At 50.7% G+C, this 15,092-nt stretch overlaps 1 protein-coding gene across 1 annotated transcript; it reads right to left on the minus strand.

Moving 5' to 3' along the window:
* Nucleotides 1-5,269: 5,269 nt before the first annotated feature.
* SRRM2 (serine/arginine repetitive matrix 2) lies at nt 5,270-14,389 on the minus strand. Its single transcript, XM_070779500.1, has 12 exons — nt 14,185-14,389; nt 10,790-11,061; nt 9,776-9,883; nt 9,424-9,588; nt 9,181-9,258; nt 8,711-8,773; nt 8,587-8,619; nt 8,315-8,365; nt 8,076-8,168; nt 7,711-7,990; nt 7,218-7,410; nt 5,270-5,897 (listed from the first exon to the last, which is right to left on the minus strand). Exons 2-10 carry the CDS (start codon nt 11,029-11,031, stop codon nt 7,948-7,950), a joined length of 876 nt encoding a protein of 291 aa, XP_070635601.1. The 5' UTR covers nt 11,032-11,061; nt 14,185-14,389; the 3' UTR covers nt 5,270-5,897; nt 7,218-7,410; nt 7,711-7,947.
* Between the last annotated feature and the right edge of the window lie 703 nt (nt 14,390-15,092).

Genomic DNA, 15,092 nt, shown 5'->3' on the forward strand with positions numbered 1-15,092 from the left:
CTGGACGGATAGTTTGCAGCAGTTGGAGCTGTGCCAGAACCCGTGAGACTCAGAGCTGCCAAAGCAGCAGGGGTTCTGGCTCCTGCTAGATTCACAGCTGGGGCTGTGGGAGTACGAGGGTCAGCGAGGTTCACGGCCGAAGGTGCCACCGCTGTTCTGGGGCTGGCCAAGTTCATGGCTGCTGCTGCAGCTGGTGTTCTGGAGTCAGCCAAGTTGACTGCTGAGGGGAGGGCAGGTGTCCTGGCGCTGGCCAGGTTCATGGCTGCTGCAGAGGCTGCAGGGATCCTGCTGGCAAGACTGGCTGCAGGGGCCGTTCGGAGACTCATGAGAGGCACTGGAGCTGGAACCTGGGACATTCTCGCAGCAAGGCCAGCGGCAGACATGGACGGAGGCGGCCGAGCAGTGCCAAGGCTGATGGCCGTCAGGGCAAGTGCAATTCTTGACTGAGCATGGTTTTCAGGTACAGATGCTCTCGGGTGATCAGGAATTCGGGGACCTGGACCATCCATCATGGAACCGCCAGCTTGCTGCAGGACAGACATGGGTGTTCTGGAGCTGCCGAGGGGCTCAAGCACTCCGGGTGACCTACAGCGGTCAAGAGGAGTTGGTGACATGCTAGGACGGCTGAAGCAGCCCATTCTGGAGCTATTGAGAGCTACAGGAGGTGTCCGAGAACCAGAATGGTTTCTTGTTGCTGGAGGAGTAGCAGAACGTGATCGATCGGAACTGCTTCCAGAGGCAGAACGCCTGCGGATGGCCGGAGGAGATCTTGTTAAGGACCGTTTGCCCCGAGTTGTTCGTGGAGTACGGGATCGGGAACGGCGGCGAATAGCAAGTGGCGAGCGACTTCGAGAGCGCTTTCGTGGCAGCAATGGGGTTCGAGACCTGGAGCGGCGCCGAATAGCTGGAGGAGTTCGGGACCTCGATCGGCGGCGTGTCACTGGAGAGGTTCGCGAGCGAGACCTCCTTCGAGTTACTGGAGAAGTGCGAGATCGTGATCTCCTTCGGGTGACTGGGGATGTTCTGGATCTCGATCTTCTGCGAGCGATAGGGGAGGTTCGGCTTCGAGATCGCCTTCTGGTTACTGGTGGAGTCCTAGATCTGGACCTTCTTCGAGTCACTGGTGGCGTTCTAGAACGGGAACGCCGGCGGGTCGGTGTTCTCGACCTTGAACGTCGGCGGGTTACTGGTGGTGTTCTGGACCTAGATCGCCTTCGACTCACGGGCGAAGCTCTTGATCGGGATCTTCGTCTAGTCACTGATGTCCGGGACCTGGATCGTCTCCGACTGACTGGTGAGGTTCGAGACCTGGACCTCCTTCGGCTAACCAGGGGTGTTCTGGACCTGGATCGCCGGTGGGTAGCTGGAGAAGCCCGAGACCTGGAGCGTTTCCACGGTGCTGGTGATGTGCGTGAGCGGGAACGCTTCCGACTGGTTGGGGGTGTCCGAGAGCGACCTCTGCGACGTCGAGAGGAGGTTCTGGAACTCTCCTGCCGAGCAGGAGATCTTGAATGGTAACCAGAGCCTCCCCTCCGACGGCGAGTAACCCGAGACCTCGACCGGCTCCTCTGTCTTCTCCGAGAGGTTGACTGAGAAGATCCAGACCTATCCCGACGTCGAGTGGCCCTGGTTTTCTCCCTCCTCGAGCGGGAACGGGACCTCTGGAGCCCACGAGGCTTTGGTGAAGGAGAACGGCCTCTCCTTGAAGTTGTCTTAGTGCGTGGAGAGGATGCTGAACGCCGCCGGCGTGAGGATCTTGACTTTTCAGCCGGCTCTGGGGAAGACACTGAGGGACTTCTTCGGCGTCTTGGGGGAGTTCTAGAGCGGGTCTCTGGTGAGGATGACGCAGAACGGCTCCTACGGGAGAGCCGGGCCTTCCTAGTCAGCTCAGGAGATGACCGGGAGCTGCGACGCCGCGGCGGAGTACGAGACTTAGTCTTGGGCTCTGGTGATGACCGAGAGCTTCTTCTAGCAGTTCTGGATTTGGGAGGGTGTTCTGGAGAGGACTCGGAACTGCTGCTTCCTTCAGGAGAAGGGCCTCTGCCTTTGCTTGATGAACCTGATCTGCTTCGTCTTGGAAGGACTCGAGGGGCAGGAGCCTTGGGTTCAGGAGAGGAATCAGAACCACTCTGTGCCCTGGGTGCTGCTCTTGGCTTCTCTTTAACCTCAGGGGATGAGCCAGACCTGCTACGCCGAGGAGAAGGCCGGGATTTGCTGTCCACCTCCGGAGAGGATCCAGAGTGACTCCTCTGCCTGAGTGGCATTCGTATCTTAGCTTTAGAATCTGGAGAAGAGTCTGACTCACTTCTCTCCTGAGGGGATGCACTGGGTTTCCCATCGAGTTCCTGAGAAGATCCAGACCGACGTCTCTGCCCAAGAGGTGTCCTAGCCACAGTCTTCTGTTCAACTGATGACTCTGACCCACTTCTCTCTCTCTGAGGGGTAAGACACTTATTGTTGAGCTCCGGGGAAGATGGAGAACGACTCCTTGGCCTAGGAGTCTGAGGCAAAGCTTTTGGTTCTGGAGAGGAATCACATTCACTTCTCCCCCTGGATGGTGTTCTAGGTATATCTTTCATTCCGGGAGACGACCCAGATAGGCTGTGCCTGGAAGGAGTCCCAGATCCATCTCTAAGTCCTGGGGAAGACCCAGACCTGCTTCTCCTTGAGGGAGTTCTGGGTAAGCCATCTTTCAGTTCAGGAGAAGATGCAGAACTACTTCTTTCCCTTGAAGGTGTTCTGGGTATAGCATCAAGTACTGGTGAAGACACACTCTGGTTTGAAGACATTCCTGCTTTTTCCACCACATCTGGGGATAACTCAGAGCTGCTGTGTCTGGAGGACCTTGTTGATTGTTCTTTCACATCTAGAGATGGATCTGTCTCTAGCTGATTAGGAAAAGGTCCATTCAAATCTTTACCCTCAGGAGAAAATCCAGTATTCATTTCTGCAACAGGGCCTCCTGAGTTTCTAAATTCTAAAGGTGATCCAAAGCTATTCTCCCTGGGAGGAGAGTTTGACAGTTCTTTATGTTCTGGAGAAAAGTGTGGCCCGCTCCAAGCTGAGGCCATTGCAGGGACTTCTTCCGAAGAAGCCTGCAACTGGCTTTGGTCAAGAGTCAAAGGTACAGCAGGCCTTTCTATTTCTGGAGATGATTCAACATTACTTCCAGCAGTTTCTTTACGTTCTGGAGACAAATGCGGCAGAACTTGGTTTGATGATTCTTCAGATTTCTCTACTACCTCCATTAATTCTTCATCTTGGCTTGGCTTAGCTAATGCAGAACTTTGGTCTTTTGTATCTGGAGATAACCTAACACCACCACCTCTTTCCCTTGATGGAGTTCTAGGGGTATCTCTGAGTATTGGTGAGGACTCAGGCCTATTCTGCACTGGAGGAGGACTCAATTTGTCTCTTAGTCTTGGAGGTGATGCACTAACATCCTCCTGCAGGAGTAAGCCAGTTTTTTCTTTTGATTCAGAAGGCTCTAATCTGCTCTGCCCCAGAAGAGATTTAGAGTCTATGGCAGGATATGAGAAAGAGTCAGACTGGGACCTGCTCTGTTCTGGAGATATTTCGGATTTCAGTCTAGGACTTGCTGACAATTCACCTCTTGTTGGAGATCTGGGTGCCAGCTCAGCGACTGGAGATGAGGACCTAGAGCAGCTGCCCTTAGGAGGTGTTTGAGATTTGCTCTGCAGATATGGAGACTCAGAATGACTTGGTCTCATTTCTGGGCTTGAAGTACCAGATCTGGAGTCTGGTGAAGTTGGAGATTGTCCTTTCTGTTGCAGAAATGAGGGTGGTGTGCTAGACTTGACTCCTGGACAGAGGGAGAAGGATTCAGAGCAACTCTGTGCTAGTGAATCTTTAGACTTCTCTTGGGAACATGGGGACTTTGATCCAAGATTATGCCCTGGTGGAGTTTGGGGCTTTGCTTTGGGGCACGGCGAAGTAGACCCTGAGTGACTTTGTCTTGGTGGTGTTCCAGGTTTCACTTTGGTATCTGGAGAGGAAGATCTAGAATGGCTGTGTCTTTGCAACAACCTAGATTCTGTCTTAGAGCATGGAGACACTGATCTGCTTTGCCTTGGAGGTGTTTTAGATGTCATCCTACTAGGACTTGGAGAAGAGAAGCCAGAATGGCTTTGGACTGGTGATGTTACTGCCTTTACTTTGGGTTGTGGAGATGACGACCCAGATCGGCTCCGTCTTGGAGGTGTGCCAGATTTCACCCTAGAAGGAGAAGACCCAGAGCAGCTATGTCTCGAAGGGGTCCTAGACTTCACCTCAGGGTCAGGTGATGATTCCGAACGGCTCCCTCTCTGTGGCGTTGCAGACTCTTCATTTATCTGGGGACTTGTTACGGACCCTTGCCTTGGTGGCGTTCCAGACTTCATTTTAGGTTGAGGAGATGAACTGGAATGACTTTGCCTTGATGGTGTTTTAGATTTCTGATTACCAGGCGGAGAAGAACCAGAGCGACTTCGTCTCAGTGGCGTTCTGGATTTAGCTTTGCGTTGGGATGATCCAGAGCGACTGCGCCTTGGTGGTGTCTGAGACTTTTGTTTAGGGCACGGAGAGGACTCTGAAAGGCTTCGCCTCACAGACAAACGGGATTTTGCTTTGGACCTTGGTGAAGAGAGAGACCTGCTCCGCCTAGAAGAAAGCCGCGATTTCTTCATTTCTGGACTTGAGTTGGACCTGCTCCTTCTCTGTGATGTGCGGGATTTGTTCTTCCGCTCTGATGATGAGCCAGACCTGCCCCTTCTTTGTGGTGTTCTAGAGTGAGATCTTCCCCGTCTAACTAGGCTTCTACTATGGGATCTTCCCCGTCTTGCTGGTGTCCTAGACTGTGATCTCCCTCTCCTGTTTGGGGTTCTAGAGCGTGACCGGCCACTTCGTCTAGCTGGCGTTCTAGAGCGTGACCGGCCACTTCGTCTTGCTGGTGTTCTAGAGCGTGAGCGCCCACGCCTGGCTGGGGTTCTGGAACGTGACCTGCCACTTCTCCTGGCTGGTGATCTACTACGAGACCTCCGTCGTACAGGTGATCGGGTCCTAGATCTGCGCCTAGCAGGTGTTCTAGACCGAGACCTGCCTCTCCGGGCGGGTGTTCTAGATCGTGACCTCCGCCTGGCGGGTGTTCTAGATCGTGACCTCCGCCTGGCAGGTGTTCTAGACCGAGACCTGCCTCTCCGGGCAGGTGTTCTAGAACGAGATCTGCCCCTAGTTGCAGGGGATCTAGAGTGTGACCTGCCTCGTCTTGCTGATCTAGACCTGCCTCTTCTCTGTGCATTTCTGCTCCTGGACCAGCCTGGCCGCTGAGGAGACCTAGAGCGGCCACGTCGCTGGGGGCTTCTAGATCGTCCCCACCTCTGTGCAGAACGTGATCTACGCCACTGAGGTGACCGGGACCGAGAATGCCCTCTCTTGGTAGGGGTTCGAGACCGAGACCGCCCCCTCTTATTGGTGGTAGGACTACGGGACCTCCCCACCCTACGGGAAGGAGTATGAGAATGTGACTTAGCCCGTTTTGCTCGCCCATGAGAGCGACTCTTGGATGCAGGAGAAGAACTCTCTCGGCGGGACCCAGGAGCTGGTGCCGGTTTAGGGCTTTCAGGGGAAGAGCTGGCATGCCGAGAAACTTTGGTAGGTTGAGGGGATGGTGGGCAGCTCTCTGAAGAAGATTGGGGAGGTTTCTCAGGAGACTTAGGTGGTGAATGACCCTGGGCTGGAGAAGCCTCAGAAGGGGGGTTCACTGGCTCCTGACTTAAGGGGGTTGTTGCAAGCGGTTGTGGGGAGCCGCCATGTTGCTCAGCAAGGAGCAGAGTGGGAGCCGGTGGTTCTGGCCCTGTGTTGCTCCTTTCCGGAGAGGGACTAGGTCGAACTGCAGATTTCTAAGAGTGGAAAAGAGAGTAGGGGTAGGGATAATGTAAGCACCAAAACTTCCTATCATCTGTAAGGTCCCAACACCCCTTCCAATGAAACACCTTTTCCTCACCACAGGCGGTCACATTCATTCAATAATCACACAGTACAAAATACAGTTAAAAACATATGAAAACAGAGTCTATAATAATCTCAAAAGTCATATAATCTAGAAAAAAACAATGCAATCTAATGTACTATTAGTTCACAACAACCACTATAACATGCTGACTGCAGAAGAATATTTTTAAATGTAAAGATAAAGCAACTTCCCAAAGTGACTGACTTTACCCTTTAAAAATAACTACATTAAAGGGAAAAAACTGAGAACATGGCACGTGAGTAACAAAAACTAGGATAAAGTATAGGAAAACACAGAAAAAGAGACCAAGTTATAAAAACCTTAAAACATAATCCAAGAGAAATAGGAAGTAAATTATGCTTCTGAGGTGATCAAACTTGCAGTTTGGAAAAGCAACTCTGGAGAATGTGAAAAATAACAGGAGAGCTACAACTTTATCAAAGAGCAATTAAAAATATATTGTGATGATAGAAATAAGAAAACATGATTAGAGTCTGAATTAGAATAGCAAGTATAAACAGAGAAGGCAATGGCAACCCACTCCAGTACTCCTGCCTGGAAAATCCCATGGACAGAGGAGCCTGGTAGGCTGCAGTCCATGGGGTCGCTAAGAGTCGGACACGACTGAGCGACTGAGTGACTGAGCGACTTCACTTTCCACTTTCATGCATTGGAGAAGGAAATGGCAACCCACGCTAGTGTTCTTGCCTGGAGAATCCCAGGGACAGCGGAGCCTGGTGGGCTGCCGCCTATGGGGTCGCACAGAGTCGGACACGACTGAAGAGACTTAGCAGCAGCAGCAAGTATAAAAGAAAAGGTATGGAAAAAATATTTCCGAAAGTAGTTTTCAGACTGCAAGCAGCAACTCAGCGGACTGAGAAATTTTAGTAAGCCACAACCAGCATTTAATGAAATAAATACTAGAGACACTGAATAGTAAATGGCTAATAGGTGTAAAGAAAATTTTTTGTTCCGAGTTTTATCTTACATTTACAAACAAAATAGTAAGGTAAAATCTATTATTAATACCTAGTGAAGTTTGAAAGTCACAATTCTAAATGATTTGCAGATGCAAAAGAGAACTTTATGAATACCAAGAGACAAATCAGAAAACAAAACTTGATCTTACTTTTTCCTTAACTCTGAACAGCTATCCTGAATCCACAGCCTTGCAACCCCAAGAACATCCATTAATTCAGGAACATACCTCCTTCTTGTCTTTGTCTTCACAGGGACTGCTAGGCTGCTTTGTAGAAGGCTCCGGACTACTAGGCTGCCCTATGTTGGTAGTACCTGGTTCCCTGGGAGGTACATCTCCCTCCCCTCGACGCCCCAAAGCAGGCGAAGGACTTCGTCCAGTCAAGGCAGTTGTATGGGTTTTAGCTGCAGCACTTCGAGACCTGCGAGAGGTAATTGAGGACGGGAAGAGAGAAAGAAAATCAGTTCAGGAGAGAACAGAAAACCCCCTCCCCAGCTCCCATCTACCTTTCCTGACTATAACCCTCCTCCAAAAAACCTTCTCTCACTCACAAGATTCAAATTACTCATATTGAAATTCAGGTCCAGTTCATTTTGCTCCTTCTCTTCTCAACATCAATCCCCAAAAAATATTCTCCCTCTACCCCTTCATATTTACCTCCCCCAAACCTCCCAGAACCCTCCACCCAGTCCATTCCCTACCCGCTTCATTCACCACTCACCTCTGAGCCCACCTCCTTCAGGAAGCCTTCCCCGATTAAGGAAGCCAGGGTAAGGATTCCTTCCTCCCCCAGACACCACGAACAAACCACCACCCCCCCTATTCTGGCAGTCCATATATATCAGAACAAAACAAAAAATAACAAAATAAATAAAATAAACAAAAACAAAAAAACAAAAAAAAAAGAGAAGGGGAAATGTATATGTCTGTCCATCCTGTTGCTTTAGCCTGTCAGCTCCTAGAGGGCAGGGACCGTGTCTTCCGAATGGTCTGTGCAGCGCCTAGCACACCGTGGGCGCTCAATAAATATTAAATTGATTAACCCACAAGTCCCTCTCCCTCCCTTCCTCCTGGACCACCCCTTACCGACTGCGGGAAGTATCTGAAGAAGAAGCAGAGTCAGCAGAAGTTGAACGGTGGGCCCGTCGGCTCTTGGGGGCTGGAGTTGTACTTCGAGATCTGCAGAAAGACCAATATCACAGCTCAGGGTACTGTCAAAGGTCTACAAGGTTCCCCTTATCCATCCCTCAACCTTCTACTGGACTGCCCTATCCCCAAGTGGCACTCATCTACCCATTAAGCAAATTTCCCTCTAATTTACTCACCGCTTCCGCTTCTTGTCCTTAGATTTACGTTTGCTCTTTGGAGTAGGAGACCTGGGAAATAAGGCAAAGTTATTTAAAATAAAAATCATTTTTAAAGAAAAAAACAAGCAAAAGTAGAAAGGGAAGAACTGTCATTCAGGAGAATCACCAGCAGGGAATCAAGGAACTGAGCTTTAAGGAGAAAAAAAAAAAAGAGCAAACAAAGCCATCAGGTAGCAATGGCTCACCACTTCATGTGCCACTGTCCTCCCTATGCCACAAAGAGCTCTTACCTATGCTTCCTTTTCTTGGATTCAGATTCTGACCTGTGGATAAAAAATAAATAAAACATAAACCATTATCTATGCCTGAACTCACCAAGCTTCTCCCATCACTCCATGTACGCCCACCTCATACCTGTGCTTCTTCTTCTTAGAACTCTTCTTCCTCTCTCGTCGAGGAGAGCTGCTCTCTGACCTGCTAAACATGGGTTCAGAAACAGGGTCATTCGGCTTGCCTCCTTCCCTGGCCCACCCTACTTACGATCCATCCTCAGAAGGCTGCACAGAACAACTCCAACAGCACCTATGTGCCAGATCTACACCCAGAACTTTACTAAGCAGCATAAGTACCTATAACAACAAACCTCAAAACAGAACAGTACCAAAATTCTGATCAATTTTGTACAGCTGCACAATCAACCCTTCCCCACTGAAGCAGCACACATATTTTTGCTCTCAGCTGAGACCTGAATGGTAACTCCTCTTCCCTGACTTTCCTGACAACTCCCTCCTGCTTCCTAGAAATAAAAATCCTCTATTTCCAAAGAGAAAAAGCCTGACAGGTGCGGTCCTCTGGCTACTAAAATAACTTTCCAACTAACTTACCGTCCTCGATCTTTCTTCTTTTTCTTCTTCTTTTGCTTTGGCGTTGGTGAGCGAGAACTGCTAGACTCCCGGACAAGGCTGAGTGAAGATGAAAAGAAGCAAAGATGGGTGCTAAGATGAATTTTCTGAGCCATTTCAACTTCAGAACAAAATCTTAAGAATATGAGAAGAAATAATCCACACACAAAAAATGGAGCAAAGCACTTAGAATTAGGAAGAGAAACTGACACTAATCTCGTGTACCTGTAAGGTTTGGGAGGCTCAGGAGCTGGTTGTTTAGCTTCTCGAGCACGACGCTGGGGATCAAAAGAGCTGCCATCCACATAGGAATCACTGATGCCAAAGGCAGCTCGGAGTCGCTCATTCTTCTTCTCATTCAATTCTGCCAACTGGTGAGTCTCAGTTACCCTAGAGAAGAAAAGGTCAAAGGTCTAAAGGAGATAGACAACAAAATGCAGAGTCATATTCACACAATTGCAGGCATGGACCAAACAGCCACGAGAAAAGGCAGAGAGCAGGGAGAAAGTCCACAGTAAGGAGAGAGAACAGCAAAAGCAGAAGAGAGTCCAGAGAAAATGGAGAGGGAAACACTCACGCTGGCCTCTGCCCTGGGTTCTCCTCCTTCCCCCCAGGGTTCACATCCTTCTCCAGCAACATGAGTCGAAAGGTCGCCACTTTTTCCTGAATTTGCTGTTCCTCGTACCTGAAGAACAAAAGCCTTCAAGGTTAGAGCCTGACCAGACACTCTCCCCAGACCCGGGTTTACAATTCCCTCGTTCCCAGCAGGACCCCTTCCCTTTCCATGCACACATAAATGTTTCACTCACTGTCACCCAAAGGGCCCTCCTTTCAAATTCTGCTCTTTTCCTGTAATCTTTCTTCCCTGCACTGACTACACCCTCTAGAACAGTGGATTTTAAACATGCTACACTCCGGGGCCAAAAGAGGAAAGTTAAGCAGGCAGAGTTCCAAGTGTTCCTCCCCAACTTCAATCAACATAACAGGTCTTTCATTTCATGGGATTCCAAAGTAACATGCATTGTCAAAAAAAAAACAAACAAAAAAACAGGGGGGACGCCACTGCTGAAGTTTGAAAACCACTGCTCTAAAAGGTTTTCTGCCTGAACGTGCTCCTTTTCCACAAATCTCACTTCCCTACCCAACTCATGATCCCCTTTATCCAGGTGTTATTCCAATATCCTGTTTTCTTTCCTTTGCTACTCTCAAAGGCCTCAACCCTTACATCCATTCACCTTCCTTTTCTCTACCAATGACAACACATATCAGCTTACCAAGCTCTTGTGTCTTGCCTGGTCTGCTTCCCCACCTCTCCCTTAAAGCATGTATTTCTCAATGGCCCCCCTCATTCCCCCTGTGCCTTCATCTAAATAATTCAGACTCCCTCAGGCTCCCTTTTATGTTCCAGACACAGGTTTCACTTTGAACTGCCCCTCAACTCCTTTCAATTCGCTATCTTCTTTACCACCTCCCCTCCTACAACTCACTTCTCTCCAGGCCTCTTTCAACTTGCCCAACGCTCCCTACAGCCCACCTAACTCCCCGGCTCTGCACTCGCTGGGTGCGTGGCTCTCCCCCAGACCTCCCTCACCCCTGCTCCTCCATCATCTCCTCCAGCTCGAGGCATCGCAGCTCCACGCGCCGCTTGCGCTCGTGGTCCAGGATGTCAGGATTAGGCCGCTTCACCAGGGCAGCCTCCAGGCGCCGCAGTTCCTCCTCTCCCTTGTAGTCAGGCCGCTCACCCCGGCGGCCCCGCACCAGGGACAGGTTGCGCTGGACGTAGCCGTTGGTGCCGCTGCCCCGGGGCGTCGGCAGCCCGATCCCGTTGTACATGGCCCCGTGCCCGGGGGGGCACCACCGCTCCTGAGGGGGAGCGGGGAGACACGGGTCAGGCCCCTGGCCCCAAACTAGCCACTCACCACCACCCAAATCCCTGCTCTTCTTCAAACCTACTTCAACAGGTCTCTCCACACTAAACCTCCTTTGGCTGCATAATCCTCCTGGTCTCCTAAACAAACCCTTCCTTCATCCTTCCCTCACTTTCTTTCTACCAAATCAAGACCAACTCTTACAGTCTTTACCCTCAGTGTGCAAAAGCCACTTGTTTGTACCTAGCTTTTCCTTACCCACCCCAAAGATCCAATTTCTCCCAAATTTCTCCACACTATCCCTTTATTCTCCTTTGAACCCAATATGCACAAGTGATATCTTTACCAACTATTCTGATTCCTAACCCCTGGCAACTGACTGAGGCCTCCAAACAGGGCACAACAAACACCAACAAAAAATAAAAACAGAGAGAGAAAGAGATCTGTGGCACACAAAGGCCTGCAGTCAAGTCTAGAGTCTTCCAAGAACTAACCTAAGCATTTCAGGCTAGCTACCCTGAACGTAGTCAGAAATTATGAATACAAATTGACTCAAGAACCCCTAGATATCCAAAAGGAGGCCTAACCTAAAAGGCCAGCACGCGCTGCAGAAACACATGAAGCCTAGATACGTAATCCTCATATACTTCATCTCTCAGGTAAGAGGCATGTCCAATCAACCATCCTGACTGATATGTTATTTCCTCAATTTCCTTCCCAATAGGATTTCTCACATGGTTTGTGGCTCACCCAAGTCTCCCTAGCTCCTGTTAAAAGATTGCGTTTTCAACTCAACACTCTATGTGTATCAAAGGGGCCTCTAGTCCCACTGTTCCCCATACCTTCTCTACATCCTTTCCCCACACCTAAGTCACAAAAACCCCACTCTTTCTCCCTCTCCTTCATTAAAGTCAAACTGTTGACTTTAACAGTCCCCTCATTACCTTACTTCCTAGTTTTTCTCATCCAGCCCCACATGACTCTGAAGAAACCCTCAAATGCTAGTTCTTTCCTGATTAGGTTTTTTGCCTACAGACTCTATGCCTTTCTCCTGCTCTATGTACTCTCTTTCTTCTCCAACTCCTCCTGTCCAAGATAGTGTCACAAGGGAAATGCGTGAGTGAAAAGGACCCCAGGAAAAGAACCCAAGGAACAAAGTGGAGATGTTAGTGAAGGCAGAAGGAAAAGAACACAGAACTGGATAAAAAGGAAAGTTTCATTTAAAATACTCTGGAAGAAACATTATACAAACTCCTGGAAAAATGTACTAACCTCCCCCTTTATAGGTAGATGTTGAATAAAAAGAAGACAGCTCATCTCTAGAACAGTTTGGTACCCCTTACCCCTCAACTCTAAGGCTGGGTCCCTACCCAATCCCAGTTGCAGACTCTAGAGATCTGAAAACAAAACAAAAAAATAACCATATTGGGGTAAAGGATGATGCTAAATCTAGGAAAGGCAAGCGAAATTGTGTGAAATGAAAAATTTCTTTATACTACAAGAAATCTTCCAACCTTCGCCTTTACTTTCTCAAAATTTCTCTTTACTCTTAAGCTAGATTTTCTCTGGCTCTCTATACCCTACCTAGTTTCTGCTTCCCTTGCAGAAAGCTTCTGACCTGCAATTAATTCTTCGGTTTAACCATTCACCCACACTTCCATACCACCTCACACAATAATCCTCCCACTCCCTGGAAAAGGATAACCAGCAGCTGCTAAGCAAAGGGTATTCAATCACAACAGACTACTTTTAGAGAATGACCCAGCAAAGAAAACAAACAAAAAACAGGAATACCATGGCATCCAAGACAATGCTCCAAAAGGACAGATGGACAAGAACGGTGTATCAATAATACATATACACAAATCACCAAAACCTAAATGGAGATACTTAAAACTGGGATCCACGGACTATGGGCATGCAAAAGTCACCCAAGCTAAAGGCAGATAGTAAAAGCAAGCTGCAAAAGAAAATAAAAAGCAGTTTTTTCTGTTGGAGAATTATCACATGTTAAACTAACAAGACAAAAGGAGTCTTAAAATTCAGTATTATGACAGTCAATGAAAGAAACGCACCAAAAAGGGAGCGGACGGTGCAGGAAAATGAAACTAAGTAATACGTAAGCACATCAAGTTCAGCACGGGGCACCACAGTAGCTGACTAGGGACTATGGAACCCAAAAAGCTGAAGTACTGGCTCAGTAAAAGAGGCCTAGATTCAACACACTCAAAAGCAAAGACAACACAACTTTTAAAATTTTTGACCCAAAAGCTATCTTACATAAGCGTTTGCGTGAAAACCAAGGTCTGGAAGAGTTTTGAGTCGAATTATAACAAAACCCTGCGCTTTCTCAAGAAAGGGCTGGCAGCCGCCTCCCCAGCTTCAACACAACTTTGGAGGAGATCATGAAAAGGTGCAAAAAAAGAAAAGAGCACGTGGTCTGCCTTAACATACCTAGACTGAATACTTAATTAAAAACAACAAAAAAAACGTTTTGAACGCTTCGCTTAATACTTCACGGCAGACAGTAACGAATCCAAAATGCCGAAATCTAGGAGACATCTAGTCAAGACCTTCTTTGCACAGGCTGAGCCGCCAAGACCTATTTTCGGCCTTGAGGGATGGGGGAGGGGGCTGCGCGGCGCCCGGTAGTCTGGGAGGCTAAGGGCCAGACCCCAAGCCCCGGGTAGGGACGGACGGGCCGGACGCCGGCGAGGAGCGGGGCAAAGGAGCCGACAGCCGGCCCCCGCCGCCGCAGCCCCCTCCCCGCAAACAAAATGTCGGCAAGGACAGCTGCAACAGGGCCTCGTCGCCGCACGCGTCCGGGAGACGAGAAGCCCGAGCCGCGCGCTACCCACTCCTCGCCGAGAACGCGCGCGAGCCCTAGTGCACTCGGCGGCGCGCGCCGTTGCCATGGGGGAGGGGGAATAAAAGCCCGCGCGCGACAAGAACCGCGGGAGAGGGGGAGGGGAGGCAGGCGAGCAGGGACGTCCGCGCGAGCTAGGGGCGGCGAGCGCGCGTGCGCGCGGCGGCCTGGGCCGTTCTCCGCGCGCTTTGGCCTGGCGCCGGGGCCGCCGCCCCTCCCCCACCCGGCTCGCTCGCTCCCTAACCCTCTCACCCGCCGCCGCCTCCGCCCGCCGCCTCCGAGGGGGAGAGGTGCTGCCGCAGATCGAGCTCCTGAGTCCTTCGGGGCCTGGAGCCGCGGCCCAGCCTCGCCTGTCCGCCCGACTCAGCCGACACCGCCGCCTCCTCGCTTCCTCAGGGGCCGCAGCGGGCTCCGACTGCGCCACTCGCACCCCGCCTGGGCCGCGTTGCACGTCAGCACGACCAACTAAACGCGTCAGCACGCAACCGCGCGCGTCGCAAGGCCCGCCGGGAACGGTAGTACGCTCCGCGGCTTTGTGCGCAGGCGCGGAATCAGCACGGGATGTGTAGTTCCTTGAGTCCCGAAGGAGATTCAACTCTGTTGTCGATGAACTACGAGTCCCGTCAGCCAGTTGCGAGGAGGGTCTGGGGAGGGGCCCGGAGCAAGCAACGCATTCCAGGGGGTTTCCGACGGGGAGCAGGAGGACACAGGGCCTAGGGACGCTAGCCCTCGATCGCTCCCGCCTTCGGCCCAGAGCATCCTGGGAGTTGTAGTTCTAGCGTGGCGTGGAACCCGTAGGTAGCTTCGCTCTCCCCCGCCCCCACCACGAGGCCGCCATTTTGTCTCCCCATGTTAGGAGGCAATGGGCCCGAGGCCAATAACACCGCTGCCTCCAAGTGACCGCACGCCTCCCTGCGTGAGCCCGGGGGCCATGCTGCACCTATCATTCCGGACCCAGGAGTACCCGCCCCCCAGACCCCGGGCGGCGGACACCCCGGTAATCCCAGAGCCCAGCTACAGGCCCAGGGCTTGAGCCAAGAGCTGAGCCAGCAGACCGTGGTGTTCGCAGCTTCCATCCGCTGAACCGGGCTGGCTGCCCCTGAGGAATGAGTTTTTTTTATGACTACGAGTAAGGGGGCCAGACAGAGGTGCAATTTTCT

This window comes from Bos indicus, chromosome 25, assembly GCF_029378745.1.
Source record: "Bos indicus isolate NIAB-ARS_2022 breed Sahiwal x Tharparkar chromosome 25, NIAB-ARS_B.indTharparkar_mat_pri_1.0, whole genome shotgun sequence".
NCBI lineage: Eukaryota > Metazoa > Chordata > Mammalia > Artiodactyla > Bovidae > Bos > Bos indicus.

What these genes read in the sequence shown, in the direction of transcription:
- SRRM2 (XM_070779500.1), bottom strand. Translation starts at nt 11,031, where the DNA reads ATGTACAACGGGATCGGGCTGCCGACGCCCCGGGGCAGCGGCACCAAC. An exon ending in TCTAAGAAGAAGAAGCACAG is followed by an intron (nt 8,620 to 8,710) that starts GTATGAGGTGGG and finishes TTTTATCCACAG; the next exon opens with GTCAGAATCTGAATCCAAGA. An exon ending in AAGGACAAGAAGCGGAAGCG is followed by an intron (nt 8,169 to 8,314) that starts GTGAGTAAATTA and finishes GTCTTTCTGCAG; the next exon opens with ATCTCGAAGTACAACTCCAG.